Source organism: Mesoplodon bidens (assembly GCF_964165515.1).
Source record: "Mesoplodon bidens genome assembly, chromosome: 1".
In the NCBI taxonomy this organism is placed as follows: domain Eukaryota; kingdom Metazoa; phylum Chordata; class Mammalia; order Artiodactyla; family Ziphiidae; genus Mesoplodon; species Mesoplodon bidens.
In genome coordinates this window covers 79,910,542-79,925,742 of record NC_138176.1, presented here as the reverse complement: position 1 = coordinate 79,925,742, position 15,201 = coordinate 79,910,542, and the positions used below count along the sequence as shown (strand labels likewise).

At 35.5% G+C, this 15,201-nt stretch overlaps 1 protein-coding gene across 25 annotated transcripts in view; it reads right to left on the bottom strand.

The window, feature by feature from the left end:
• Window positions 1–15,201, bottom strand: part of ANK2 (ankyrin 2) — a 720,153-nt gene that overhangs the window by 126,674 nt on the left and 578,278 nt on the right. For all 25 annotated transcript variants that reach the window (XM_081237049.1, XM_081237043.1, XM_081237038.1 and 22 more), the window contains 4 exons: window positions 10,444–10,542; window positions 7,708–7,905; window positions 5,191–5,289; window positions 4,927–5,025 (listed from right to left, as the gene is read on the bottom strand). In XM_081237049.1, coding sequence (XP_081093175.1) covers window positions 4,927–5,025; window positions 5,191–5,289; window positions 7,708–7,905; window positions 10,444–10,542 — 495 coding nt within the window. The remainder of the gene's footprint in view (window positions 1–4,926; window positions 5,026–5,190; window positions 5,290–7,707; window positions 7,906–10,443; window positions 10,543–15,201) is intronic.

Here is a 15,201-nt window from a genome sequence, read left to right as displayed (position 1 = left end):
TGCTTTTGGTGATATGAAGTTACATTTCATCCTTCAAATCTAAAATCTGTGACACTGAAATATGTGATTACAGCTCTATCCCGTTTTTATGAGAAACTCTAGATGCTGAAGATCAAGTCAACGCAGTGCAAAAAAATCACATCATCTGTACCATACATGTCATTTTTTTTCAGAATTCAAAATTTACTTCTGAAATAAACTATTTTTTTTTTACTTTGGCTTTATCTTTGTTTTATGAGACTAGATAAAGACTGTTCATACGTGGAATCTGATTTGCCCAGGAGGTCCTCTGCTTATTATTGATGAGCATATTTAATTACAGACAGTTATTTGAGAGAAATACTGAGAGATGAGTAAAGCAATGTTAACAGTGCCATCAGTTGAGGTGGGCAGCACTGAGCTTCAGGTGTCTCCTCAAGTAGCTTCATGCTGCATCAAGGAAGACACACTTACCACAAAAAGGTAGCTTAACCTGCAGCATGAAGGATGATAGTTAGACAACAGAGAATTTTCTCATTGGGAAGCCTGTCAATTACTGCCTCTAAGAGAAGGGATTTTTTTTTTCAATCCGCATATTTTAAAACCACATGTAGTTCTAAAGAAAGCAGGGATTCATTCTTTCAAACAATTTTACAGTTATAAAAGAATAAGATACTGGAATAAAAGTTATTTTAGTCACCACAACTATACTAGAAAATAAGGTTGATTTCAACCAGGTAAACTATTCCAAATAAACTAAATTGATTTCAACATTGGTTGAGGTAACTGGATAACGTTTGACAAATTCCAGTGAATAATTTCTTCTGATTACTTGCACAACAAACCCTTAAACCCAGATTTAAGACAAACTTTAGTTTGATACTTAGCTCAGAGTTCGTTTTTTGCTAGTATTCAGAGACCCATTCCTTATGAAGTTATGAGAAATTCAATTCCAATGATTTGAATTTGAGAGCATTAAACTGGATGTCTATGCTATTCTTCTTTTTGTTGATAATTCATTTATCCTCTAATGGCCTTATTTTCTGATGACATCTTTTGACTTTTGTAGAGTAAATGTATTTGGAGTATGTTATTACATAAAATAACATGACTGGAACAGCAGTACTGTTTTCAGACTTTGGATGTATGGCAAGGCTTTTCCTCTTCAGACAGCCATGATTTCTAACTTTTCTATATCACTTAAAACCTGCCTCTAAATAGATGAAGCTGGATCTTCTAACTATTAAAAAAAAATCCTCAAATCTTTATTCCATTTCTAAGTCTTATAATAGTACAGCAATTTTACTAATTTTAATAGAATGAAGACAAAAAATGAGTTTCCTTATAAGAAGTTAAGTCAAAGAGGCCTCAGCAGTAACTACTCAACAATGAATTTATACTCTTACAAGCCAAACTTTATCAATGAGGGGTTTTCAAAATCTAAAAGGTTTCAAATATTAGTCTTAGTATTTCTAGTACCTTTATTTATGCTTAAAATAAGTTGTTTTTATGATGTTTACACATTTGAAATTGACAAGTTAGATATAAAACCTAATCTAAAGTATTAAACATTATATACAAAGAAAACATTATATATACATATATATATATGCAAATGGTCTCTCTACTTTAAAACAATGGTCTTGTTTAATTCTTATTTAATGATTTTTGGGTAATTGACCTTTATGTAAATTGCCTTTACCCTTTTATATTATGTTACCCTTGTTTATACATAAGTATAAATAAGAAAATGAAAGAGGGTATATATATTTTAATCAGTAGGTTCCATTTCTTAGCTATTGGACACCTCATCTTATTCAATGCCCTGTTTTCCTTATCTTAAGCTCATTAACTTTAAGGATTAGGGGAAATTCTTAAACATAATATGAAGTGTGAACTTAGTCATGAATCCGTTGATTTGCTGTAAGAAGAGAAAAACTTGATTGTCCCCCACTTTGCATTCTGGACAGCTCCAAAAGTGCTGGGTTTTCTACTCCCACGGTTGTCAATGAATACTTTGGATTATGGATGTATTACAACTGGCAGTTCAGCTTTCTAGGTTTTCAAGTGCATTTGTGAGCCTTCTGGAAAGGGAGATTTGCGGTAATAATATCTGCACGTGATTGAGTTATTGGTACACTTCACACTTGGAGTGAATTTTGAGACAAAAACAACACTGGCAGGAGAATGGGTATGCTCATGTCCAAAGCAGGTACTACATTTCATGCCCCTCCCCCAGTTGTTAAAACTGACTCTGCTGACAGCTACATTGACTTCCACTTTGGCTGCATCAGTTGTAAAGCATCAAAGCACAACAGACAGCATTGCATTCAAAAATGCAACATGATTTCAGGCAACACACAAAGGCTTCAAGGGTAGGGTACTTTGGGGTCAGGAAATGACCAACTCTGACACAGCAAGCAGGCAGTCAGTGTTCACACCGTTTCTTAATCAACCTGCAAAGAGTTTTGGATGCAGCAGCTATATCCTCACGTTCTGAGAATACACCAGTTCACAGGCATCCCACTGCTAGAGAAAGTTAAATTCCTCTAAATGTAGGGTTGCCAGATTTAGCATATCAAAATACAGGATGGCTGGTTAAATCTGAATTCCGGACCAACAAAGAATATTTTAGTGTAAGTGTGTCTCAACTATTGCATGGTACATACTTATACTAAAAACAATTATTTGGTGTTTATCTGAAATTCAAATTTAACCAGGAGTCCTGTATCTTATCTGGTAACCCTATGTACATGGTATCTGCTCCCTGAAGGACACATCATACAAAAATTAAAATGAACAAACAAAAAGCAACTAGGAAACACATTTGAGAAGAGGATTACATCGGCAGGTGGCTCTCAAGTATTTGTTTTGAGAAGGCTGAAGAGACAGAGTATGTAATGGATGAATGAGAAGATAAAACAAAATGAAGAACTTTAATTTGTTTTGAGAAGGCTGAAGAGAAAGAGTATGTAATGGACGAATAAGATAAAACAAAATGAAGAACTTTATAATGACCAACAGGTGGAATTTAAAGTTTAATATAGCAATTGCCAAATTTGGGAGTATTCAAGAACCTAAATATGTCACCATTTTTATTGTTTTAATTGATATTTTGTTTAACAAATAAAATTTGTTTTTTATTTGAAAATCTATATGTAGCCCATGTAGTTTTTTGGTTTTGTTTTTGGTTTTTTTGTGGAGTGGAGTCTATCAATATGGAGCAAATACATAACCATCAAATTATTTGGAATTGGTCAGTTAAGAAGCAAATTAAGAGTGCCACAAAATCATACAATCATTTCATGTGGCTTTTCTTTGATGATTTTGCAAAAATCTCCCCTCAAAACGATTAACATGGGGCATTTCAATCAAGCATTGCATAGAATATACTTGTCTATGTTACTATGATAATATGAAAATATAATTTCACATAGTATTACCATTGCTCCTGAGATCCTGTAGGCATTTTAATGCAAAGAAGGAAAATACAGTACAGTGGGAAAGTACTCAGAGAACTTCTTTTAAAAGGTACTGGTTTGTGTAGGTCTCAATTTTAAAAAGGGAGGTGGTCATCTCTGAACAGAAAAAGGATGCTATTGATTTCTTTTAAAGTTCTAAGAAGTGACCATAAATTAAACTCAAATTGGCATGTTGTGAAATTACTCTTATCCTTAGTGGAGAAATTTAAAATTAGCATATATTATTACTTTAGGATCAGTAAACTGTAATTAGGGGGGCTGTATAAATACAGACTATATTTCAATTCTTTAATGGTTTTATACTCCAATTGTGAATAATATGAAGAGGTATTAACTCATATTTAAAATCAAGTAAATTTATTTCACATGGATTTTGTCCATGCATCAGAAACTTCAGCACAGAAACAGTGTATAAAATACAGGGAAATGAGAAAATGAAAGGGAATATGAATAAAAAGTAAAATTGAACATTCTGTTTCACAATTCAAAAGGAATGGAATACCAAAACTTAGCAACAATAGTAAACCAATTGCTTTTGAAAATATGATTCATTTTAATAATAAGCACTAACATTTATTTGGGGAGTTATTTCTGTTGAATACTTTTTTTAAAATTTCAATTTTCCAGTGGGTCCTGGTGAGCTTCAAATATATGACAGTATTTTGTACAGAGCAAGTTCTCTCGCTCAGGAGAAAATCTGCATTCAATGATCAAAGTTTAACTGGGCTGACTCCAAGAAAATGAGAGAAATATAAAAAAAATGGGAAGTAAAAATCCTAATTTAGATTAGGTAGAAGAATTCTGGAATATCCAGCATTTATTGTCAGAACAGAAGTTGTCTGAAGACCAACATGGATTTCAGGATACATGAAAAAGTTGCAAGTTATAACTAATTCAGCTAACCAAATCAAAAGGAAAAATCAAAGTAAGGTTGGAAAATGGAAAATCCATGTAACTGAAGGAGGGAGGGAGAATTTGATATTAAGTAAAAAATCTTCTAATATTGGTCTATCTCTGGTTAATCATTTGATAGAATTGATTATGGTACTGACTTAATATTTTAACCAAAATTTCCTGGAATATGATTCACTCAAGCAAGTAGGGTGAGTCCTGAACATTTTATTCCAATCAATCATTCCTTCACGTTCAGAGGAGCTTTTAAAATGTATTTTGTTTTATAAGTGTATTTAAGATGCATGTTCAATTTATCTGCACCAGGAAGCTGACACAGTCTTATTCCACAGCTTCCATTTTATTACTTTCTAAAACATTGTTTACCCTATGGAGGTTCCTCTCAGCGACCTTCTAGCAATTATTTCAATAATACGTTATCACAAGGGCTCTTCTCAAAGCTCAGCCGCTGAGCTTTGATCACACACACAGACACACACACACACACATTCCTACACACCCACACGCTTCCTCTCTTTCTCCCTGTGGTTATTCTGACCCAAGCCATACTCACAATGTTAGTGACATCTGGAGAGGCTCCATTCTGCAGCAGAAGTAGGACAATGTTCAAGTGGCCCATGAAGGCAGCCACATGTATTGGTGTGAGGCCAGACTGCGAAACAAAGCGACAGCAGTTTTACTCCTCTGCACCGGTGGGGGCTTTGGGGCTTCTTCAGATAAATAATACTTGAGTGAAGAGGACAGAAGATGGGCAGAAGGAAGGGGAAGGAGGAGTAAGAGAAGGAATGTTTCGTGACAAGCTGAAACATTTTTCTACCTCTGTTATAGCTTGGATTGAAGCCCCATATTTCACCAGCAGTTCCATGACTTTGATGCGGTTTTTCTTGCAGGCAATGTGCAGTGGAGTAAAACCATTCTGTGCAAAAGACAATCAAGTTAGTTGAAAACATGCAGAAATGATTCTCACACAACTCCATGCTGGCACATTGCAGGCAGTAATGTTACATCCTCATGTAGTGTGACCATTTCTTCAAGTGCTGTAGGTGTTGGATTTAGAGAGAAAGTGGTGGTGTATTCCTGGAGGCTCTGAACTTGGTTTATATGTGGTGGGTAGGTATGGCACTGTTTGTGTGGTTACAGAGAAAACAAAAAGGAAGAAAATTACATGGGCCTACTCTTCCAAGAAGGAAAAAACTGAGACAATTCTACTTTACAAGTTCTAAAATGTTTTAAAGTATACTGATTGGTCAGATTATGGCATGGCTTAAAGATGCATCAAAGATAAGCATGTGTTTTTCTGATGATGAGCTATTTCTTTTTTTTTTTTTTTTTGGTGGTACGCGGGCCTCTCACCGCCGTGGCCTCTCCCGCTGGGGAGCACAGGCTGCGGACGCACAGGCTCAGCGGCCATGGCTCACGGACCCAGCTGCTCCGCGGCATGTGGGATCCTCCTGGACCGGGGCACAAACCCGTGTCCCCTGCATCAGCAGGCGGACTCTCAACCACTGCGTCACCAGGGAAGCCCGATGAGCTATTTCTTAAAGCGAAAAATCGTTACCTGTTTTACTTCAAAAATCTAAGAACATGACTATAATAAATGTTTCAGCCTAGCTACTATTTTCTTTAGGGAATAGGTATTATAAATTAACAGAAATCGTTATTTGTGTTGATAATTATTTTATATTCAGAAGTTATAACCTTTATATTAAAAAGTTTTTATGAGGACTTGTTGCATGTTAGTGGAAATCATTATTTATGTTGATAATATTTAATACCCAGAAGTTATATTTCTTATATTTTAATATAACATTTTTTTTATAACTTACGTCAATCACATATATTTTGTTTCAAAAAGGAATGATTATTAAGTTCCCAAATATTTTCAGAATAAGTATGGGGAATTTTTGGAATAACTGGATGAAGGTACCTCTTAGAAGTAAAGGAATGTGGAGAAGTCTTTAAGGTACTTTCTAACTTTCCATACTGGGCTAATGTGCAGCAATTAGGGGAAACTACATAAAAATTTGTTAACTATCCCCATGCTTAATCCTTATGTGTTATATTTAAGTATTATATTTTTATCTGAACAATGATGTCTCTATATAGAATCATATCTATTCTGCTAGTTAACAATTTTGCATGTCCCAATAGGGACTGTTTATCAGTCAATATTTTTCTATACTAGCAGTTCTCAGGAAAGCATATGATTTTCTTTATCCTAATGACATTATTGTTCACAACATTTGTTAAGTAATTTCCCATTTATGAGCTATGTAATAAGCCAGATATAAATAACTACATGTATGTGCAGCACTTAAAAGACCTGCAGTGATTAGAGTGTGATATTTTACATGCTTATTGACCACTATCCAAATGAAAATGAGTACTTTCCTCCTCATAAGAAAATAAATATCCTTACATAATTGCACATAAACCTAAAAGTATAGTTGCTTCCCAGGCAATAATAAATAGATTCCAATGGAAAATTTCCAAAAAAAATAAGATTCAATATTTGCTAATTCTAATGACATTCTCTTAAATATTGATTGTCTAAAGACTAATTTAACTTACACAAACCATTTAACAAATAGAAAAAAGGATTTGCTTTTAGTTGGAGAATTAAGAAACAAGAGGCATAAATTAGTACGTCTAATACTTCCAATGATTATGGTTAAAATATAAGTGAAGCAAGAAGATTTATTCAATATTAGAACTTGGGAGAAACAGAAGCTGCTCTAAGGACAGCCTCTTGCAGATTTCTCCTGAGCAATTCCTGAAATAGTTTATATAAAATGCTTCCTGAGGCAAGAAGATGCTAAGCATTACTTTTCTATTAGCCTGTGGCTGAGTAATGAGGTCAATAAGGAATATCTCCAAGTGAATTCTTCACAGGCTTATATTTTACATTATCTTATGTAGTAAAATCTATTCACCACTTTAAAACTTTCTTTGTCAAAAAGAGATTAATAAAGTTCAACTTTTTTACAATTTTATTCTGACTCTATAGAGGTGTCTAGAACTTACTTGATAATTGCCTATTTTTCAACTTCTATTTTCCGTTTAAAAATGCTTATCACTCCAGAAGTTTCATACCTGTCTATGAGTTGCTAATTATGGAAATGTTACCTTGGTGTTCTCTTAAATCTATCCTTGACATCATTTAATAGCAAACTATGAAGGCATGAAGTAGGCAGGCAGCTTGCGGGAGGTGACAAATTTAGAATTAACTACACATCTGTAACCATGCACTGCTGTGTCTACAACTATTGGTAAATCAATGCGGGTTTGCTTATGTTGACCTGTATTCAGTTAATGTGGACTGGGCTAGGTTTACCAGGGCTCTGGCGTTTGGATTAGCTCTCTTGTCCAGAAGGAGTTTGGTTACACGGTAGTGACCACAGTGTGCGGCAACGTGGAGGGCCGTCAGGTAGTCCAGGGTGACGTCATCAACAGGCGCCTTGTGCTGGAGCAGGTGCTTCACACATTCCACGTGGTCTCCTTGGGCAGCCATGTGAAGCGGAGACAGCCCATTCTGCACATCAAAACCAAACCAAACCAAGACCACATTTTAGTCACTACTTTCAGATTCTGAAACATGACAAAGTCAATTCTTGATCTCTGGAACCATTGGTAGCAGAGAAAAATAATTTCCACTTGACACCTAAACATACAGCAGATTATGTTTGGCAGAGAGGAAAGATAAGAGAATGTTTAATTTCATAACTGTGATATTCTTAGGCAAAAATTAATAGGTATTTCATGAATGAATATATAGTACGTGTAGCAATTCAGTTGGCCCACAATTATTAGGGCAATATTAGATGTACAAAAACAAGTAATAGCTGATGCTTAAATTATCTGTATCCAATTCCATACATAGAAATCTACATTCAATTCATCTCTCTGCATGAATTTCTTTACTTCTCAATGGAGGGGAAAGTGGATGCAGGAGGAGCAAGTGGGTAGGTCAGGGAGAGAAGGAGTCTTTGATCATCTCTTAGATCCACACTGCTCGGAAATTCTGCAACTTCTTTTTTCTGTCATGAGATGTGAATTGGATTTGGAGAAAGCAGTCAGATAAGAGCTAGAAAAGTATAAGGCAAATATGGACCACGTGTCAATGACCTCCCAACTTTAAAATTTTGAGGATAATCTAAATTTATCATCATTGATACTGCCAAAAACAGCTTTAGACTTAATCCTCAGAGACGGTCAATAGCAGGAATACAAGACAGCCAAGTAGTTCACTGATAATTATTAGTCTAGGTGAGACTGTCATTTTTAAAAATTAAATAAATAAGCTTATAGGCAAAAGCTAAATTAAAAAACATTTGCTCATTAAAAGAAGGGGACTATTGTCCTTTCTTACTAATCAATGCAAATACAGTCACTAGAAAATAACTGTTGACCAAGGATTTGGCAGTTTGGCAGTCATTACATTCAAAGAAGCAGAAACTGTCTGGATAAAGAAGCTAGAATAGGCCAAAGGCCCAACATTCTCAACAAGGAAGGTGACTTCAATAGTGTAGGACAGTTGCAGATTATGCAGTCACAGATGCTTTATGCTGTATGCTTATATATGAATGCTTTATGCTGTAACCTTATATGATGCTTTATGCTGTATCCTTATATATGAATGATATTTGATTTTACAAGAAGGCCATTAAAAAAAGTTCCATCTAGGTAACCCATGGTCTTCATTAGTGATATGACAATTACTGGCAGATTTTGTAAATGAGATTATTTTATGGTTTGTGCAACAGTATATCTACCTACCCTCAATTTGATATAGGCCTTTTATTGGTTATAACATGACTAGTCTGAAATTGTGTTATTTCCATTTAAATTTCAATCCGTTTCCTCAAAAAAACTTTCCATAATTATCTTTGCATGACCCAGCCCAAAATGTTACATTTTAAAGACAGATCTCTACAACATTCTTAGTATAGGTATGAGAATAAAAATAATACAGATGATTTATTTCTCATCTTCATATATTTCTGATTTGGAGCCACCCTTTCATGATCTGCGTGGCACATCTCTAAAGACTGAGTTCATTCTATACAAATTTTGAATGTGTGGGCCAGTTTTGCTCCAACTGATATTAACTAAATATTCAATTAAGATATAATATAAATTAAAAAATATTTGCTGTTTGCTGCCTTATTTTTCTCAGCTTACCCTAGTAACAGCATCAGTTGATATGAATCATGTTCAGGGTATAGGGGAGATGAAATAGGGAGAAAATATTAAGACATGTCCCTTGTCTAAATTTTTGTTGTATTTAAGAATCTGAGGCTTGTTACATGTCCCATTAAACAACTCTGTGTGATTATCTTCAAATTTCATCTCATGATATTTTCTGGTAACCCAAAGAAAACCTCCAACAAATCAGCTCATCACTTGGTTTCTATTTATATGGATAAGAGTTTTCCTCATGGTTGGGCATGTTGATGAAATGAGACAAAAAATACTAGATGTACTGTACCATAGAGAACAGTATGCTTGTTTATTGGTTCTTTGTAGCTGGCCTATCCTAACTCATGCTTTCCACATCACCTATTAATCCCAATTATAATCAACCAACACCACCGGTGAGTAATTCTTTTTACTAGTATTGTCTAAGAGATAAAGATTGGAGAGCCAAAAGACTTATCTTGTATTGCTACTTGTGCTTCTCTAAAAGACAGTTTTATATATATTTTATAGTCATCTCAGAGTACCATAAAAATGTAGACTAATAGAATGTAAGAAATTTTCTCACTTATATATAATATTCTCATTCATGTATAATACAGTAATATTTACATTTCCATCTGCAGAGAGAATAGCAGGTAAAAATATAGAAAGAACTTGAAGTTATACATTTAATACATCTTAATGTATTTTTTTATTTTAAATAATTTAAAGTTTGATATCTATTACTCATTCCTTGAACACAAATATTGATCAATTAGAATATGTTTGGCTGATGCTTTGATTTCAAGAAGAATAGAGATATCAAAGAATAGAGATTATCAAAAAACTCTTAAAGTGTTTGTTGGATTCCATCTTCCTCATAATGACTCACCTTCGTCCTTGCCAGCAAGGGAGCCCCCCGCTCCAGCAGAAGCTCCACCACTTGGTCATGTCCACTTCTTGCAGCGCAATGAAGGGGCGTCAAGCCATCCTGCCAAAAGAATGAAAGAGAGGCCTGAGTTCACTTTTTTTAAAAAAACAAGATTGTATCTATTGCCACCTTGAAGAGAAGGTTTCTGAAACTCAGCCCTAGTGACTCAGTAGATCAGTAATAGAATTGCTATCAGTTAAATGATAAAGAACAGTAAGAGAGAAAACAAGACAGAGATCTTGGCAGAGAGAAAAAGAATGCGAAAGACAGAGACAAAACAGAAAGAGGGAGAGAGCAAGAGAAATCCCATGTGTGGCGGTTTAATGTAAAAAACACTGTGGCTGGTCATGTGTTTGCATATTTAGGAAGATGGAAAAGTAGAGGGTGTTGCATTTGTTGAACTTGAAAGCCCTACCTGCCTGGAGCCACACCCAGAGATTATACTGTTATACTATTTTCATTCTGGTTGTCCTAACACAACTCCTAAAAATTCTTCTTAATCTGATTTGTCTATCTTCTCTCTTGAATTGTCATTATTTTCATAAATTCTCCTAAAATGCTCCCTGAGGCTCGTAAAAGGGAAGGGTCATTTTTTTCACATTCTTCTAAAGGTTTCCACTATTATTTTTCATCATTTTACAAAATACATAATTATTTTTCAAAACTTAAATTTATTATCAATAAATAGCATTAAAATAGTGTCAATAAAACTATGGCACAACTGTATGTTATGCTATCTATAAAACTTTCTGATCCTGATAACCTCACAGGTAGTTTCTGATTCTAGAGCAATCTCCAAATACCCTCTGTCTTCTGGGTTTTATTTCTCTTATTCATGGCCAAAAAGCAGAATAGCTGGAAAATATGAGGCAAAATATAAGAACAATGGGCAAGAAGTGAAACAGAAAATAAAATCATGACTACATAAATTAACTGGTGATTTCAGACTTAAAGGATTGTCTCAGGGAAAGAGGTTGAGAAGGTAGGTAATGGTCTAGAAAATGAGGGATGACGAGAAGTTAAGAGGACTTTAGGGGCTTCCCTGGTGGCGCAGTGGTTGAAAGTCCGCCTGACGATGCAGGGGACACGGATTTGTGCCCCAGTCCGGGAAGATCCCACGTGCCATGGAGCGGCTGGGCCCATGAGCCATGGCCGCTGAGCCTGCACATCCGGAGCCTGTGCTCCACACCGGGAGAGGCCACAACAGTGAGAGGCCCGCGTACAGCAAAAAAAAAAAAAAAAAAAAAAAGAGGACTTTAGAAGCTTCTGATTTATCCAGAACTCTAATGGACCATATCTCTGGGTTATGCTTTCCTCCTAATAAATATAATTCACCTGGATTACAACACTTCCTGATACAACATTCTGGGATTTCTAAGCTATCTATCTTCCATTTGCCCTTCCAGATCCATGCTCCTCCCTTCTCCACTGTTTCTTGTCAGCTGGTCTGATCTCTCTCGATTGTATCAGTGGGCTACCCTGCCCTCTGGCTTCTGTTTGGGGCTGGCCAATGGGATCTGCAGCAAGACAAAGAAGCAACTCCCTGAAGTATCTACTAGATCTGGCTGTGACTCTTTGCCCAAGGTTACGCTCCTGCCAAATCAGCCTTCTCCATACAATTTTCTCCTTTGAAAGGATGGTAACCTCTTCTACTTCTCACCTTTCAGGTCTAGGGTTGGAAATGAGCCCTGCTGTTAACTAGCCCCAAGGGTATCCCACTATCCCTTGTGCCTCACCTTCAGTCTAGCCACAATGGTATAAATAAGCCCTTTATTAATCTCTATTCAAATTATCAAATTTGAGTGTGTCATCTGTTTTTGTCTAGGACCATGATGATAATTATTCCTTGCTTTGTTAAAGCTATCTAGCCAGTATTGAGATACTAAATAACCAAAACAGACCTTGCAATTTTGGTTACCTGGGAATTAGCATGAAAAGACTGTCTTCTGAGAAAAAAGTATGTAACTACTGTAGTTGGGATGCCAAGTTATTTTAAAGTTTGCCAAAAGGAGCTTAAAAAACAAACTGTGTGGGCAAAGTGATTAAAATGATGATGCTTTTGTATCTTGTCCTCAGTGCCCTATGGTGGAAACACAGAGCATTGGTTGCTATATAAGTGAAATAGCAGTTAGCTACAGCTTGATTTCTCAAACATATTCTTGGTGGGAGCTTCATGGAGATCTAGAGTTTGAGAAATCCAACACAGCGAATGAAGGCATGATGTGCACGGTCCAGCAGGTAGGCCCTGGAATCACAGAGCTCTGGGTGTGAGTCTCAGATCAGCCCATCATGGGTGAAGCTCTCTGAGGCTCAGCTTCATGATATGTCAAATGAGGATGCTTTTTCTTACCCTGTTTAATTTACAGGCTTGTTTGAAAAATGAGGGGATGCTGCCTTACATCATTTTTAAAAAGGTAGAGTATTGTTTTCTATGGATTACATGAAATATTCATTGTGTAATCATGTTGAAACCTCTAAAATGCTCTCAGAACAACAAAAGGAAAACATGGAGAACACTTAATAAACCCGCAAGAACATCAGGTAACGATAAGGATTAAGTAATTGGGTCTAAATCTTACAGTTTAGTGATGCAGTTTATCTGCTCTTATAAAGGATATGTGAATTATATCAAATTCAAGTTGCCCAACATGCTCAATCTGGGTAGATTTTGGATATTTTCTACAAAGTGCAGTGTCTCATTATTGTCCCCCATAAAATCTTTATCAAAAGGTTTTGTATTCAAGAACTTTTCAACTTACTCTTTTAAATTAGTTTTTACTCTTAGAGACTATGATCTGTTCATTATCTTTTTTTTTTCTTTTTTTAAATTCTTAAGACTGTGTTTGAAGTTTACATTTTCCTCCCCTCCAGAGTCCCCTTCACTGTGTTCTCTCTTTTTCTTCACTGGAATCAGTTCAAATCACATGGTGCTGTCAGTAATTCTTAAAGGGACACCATTCATCTAGCTGGTAACCCACAGCATTAGATTCTTACTACCATTTCTCTCCTTATCTTTTCCTCTCTTCCCTCTCAGCTTAGATTATTCTTCCAGCAATGTATCCTGAATTCTGTGTACTAATATAGGCTCTGCTAATTACTAAGTTGTGTGTCCTAGGTTAAGTTATATAACTCCTCTGGAACTCATTTTTCCCCTTGGTAGTCTCATTTCTCAAATGGAGACCTCCACATTTTCTCAACAAGAAAATAATAATACTTTGTAAGTTGTTAGGAAGATGAATTAAGATGATATTTGTATAGTACTTAGCAGGGTGCCCAGAACATTGTGTGCATATGACAACTGGTAGCCACTATTGTTATTATTTTAATTATTACTCCTAATAACAAGTAGCAAGGGTGATCCTTTTTTCTGATGTATTGTTTTTCATTCATCACCCTTTAATGTTTTTTGTATACTTTTATTGTTTGCATTGAAATATGTATTTCAATATTTTAGCCATAATCCTTATAGGAAGTATTTCCACATTTAAATAAAAAATAGGTTTAAAAATAAAAATCAATAATGCCTTTAATAAAACTTGAATTAATAATATCATTTTAGCCATAATGTTTCTGTTTTAACATTAAAATGAGGTTTTTCAGATACCAGAAAACCAGGGCTCTGGTGAAAATGTCTCAGAGTTTCACACTAGATTCTAGTCAATGATGAGAATGCCAATGAGATGCAAAATGTCTCAGTGACTGACATAGTGCTGGTGAAAGTGGTGGAGAAACTACAGGTATGATTTTTTTTTAATTACCCCAAAGCCTTTATATATCTTGCTCTTCTCCTAATGAAAACATTATAAGTGAGAAAATAATAAGACCAAGGGAAAATTTTTGATGGAACATACTAAATTCAGAATGTTTATGACTAATTTGACTGCTAAGGGAAATTGAGACCTCTGTGAAAAAAATGAAACAATAATATTAATATTATTTTAAATTCCATATAAAGACACACTATTGTTTTACCTAAAAAGATAGTCAAAAACAAGTATAACATTTTTTAATTTACAAATATATATATTTTTTTTTTTTTTTTTTTTTTTTTTTTTTTTTTCTTTTTGCGGTATGCGGGCCTCTCACTGTTGTGGCCTCTCCCGTTGCGGAGCACAGGCTCCGGATGCGCAGGCCCAGCGGCCATGGCTCACGGGCCCAGCCGCTCCACGGCATATGGGATCCTCCCAGACCGGGGCACGAACCCGTATCCCCTGCATCGGCAGGCGGACTCTCAACCACTGCGCCACCAGGGAGGCCCTACAAATATATTTTTAAAGGACAAAAGAAAAAGCAAACCATATTCCCTTAGTAATCAAATATTATAGTTCCAAAAAAATAAGAATAAAAATATTATAGTTCCAGAATTGGCCTCCTGATTCCAGACCACAGTACTGCATTTCAGTATTTATCTCCTACTTGATTTTACTTTTGGTAAGAAGGATACAGTTCTGATAGTTATAGCCAAAACTGAAAGAACCTAACTGTTTTTAAAATCCTACTCCTTAGAGATGAGGAAGTATTTTCACTTACAGGGAAAAGCTCAACACCACCTTCATTATTGTGACTGATGCTTAGGGTGCACTGGAACCAGTTTGCACACACTAGTGAGAGTCAATTTTTTGCACATCTTTTCCCAATTCTGCATTCAGTGATACCATATTGGTAGCTCCAATTGGCCACGGTGAAAGTATCAAAGTATTTACACCATGGAAATCATCA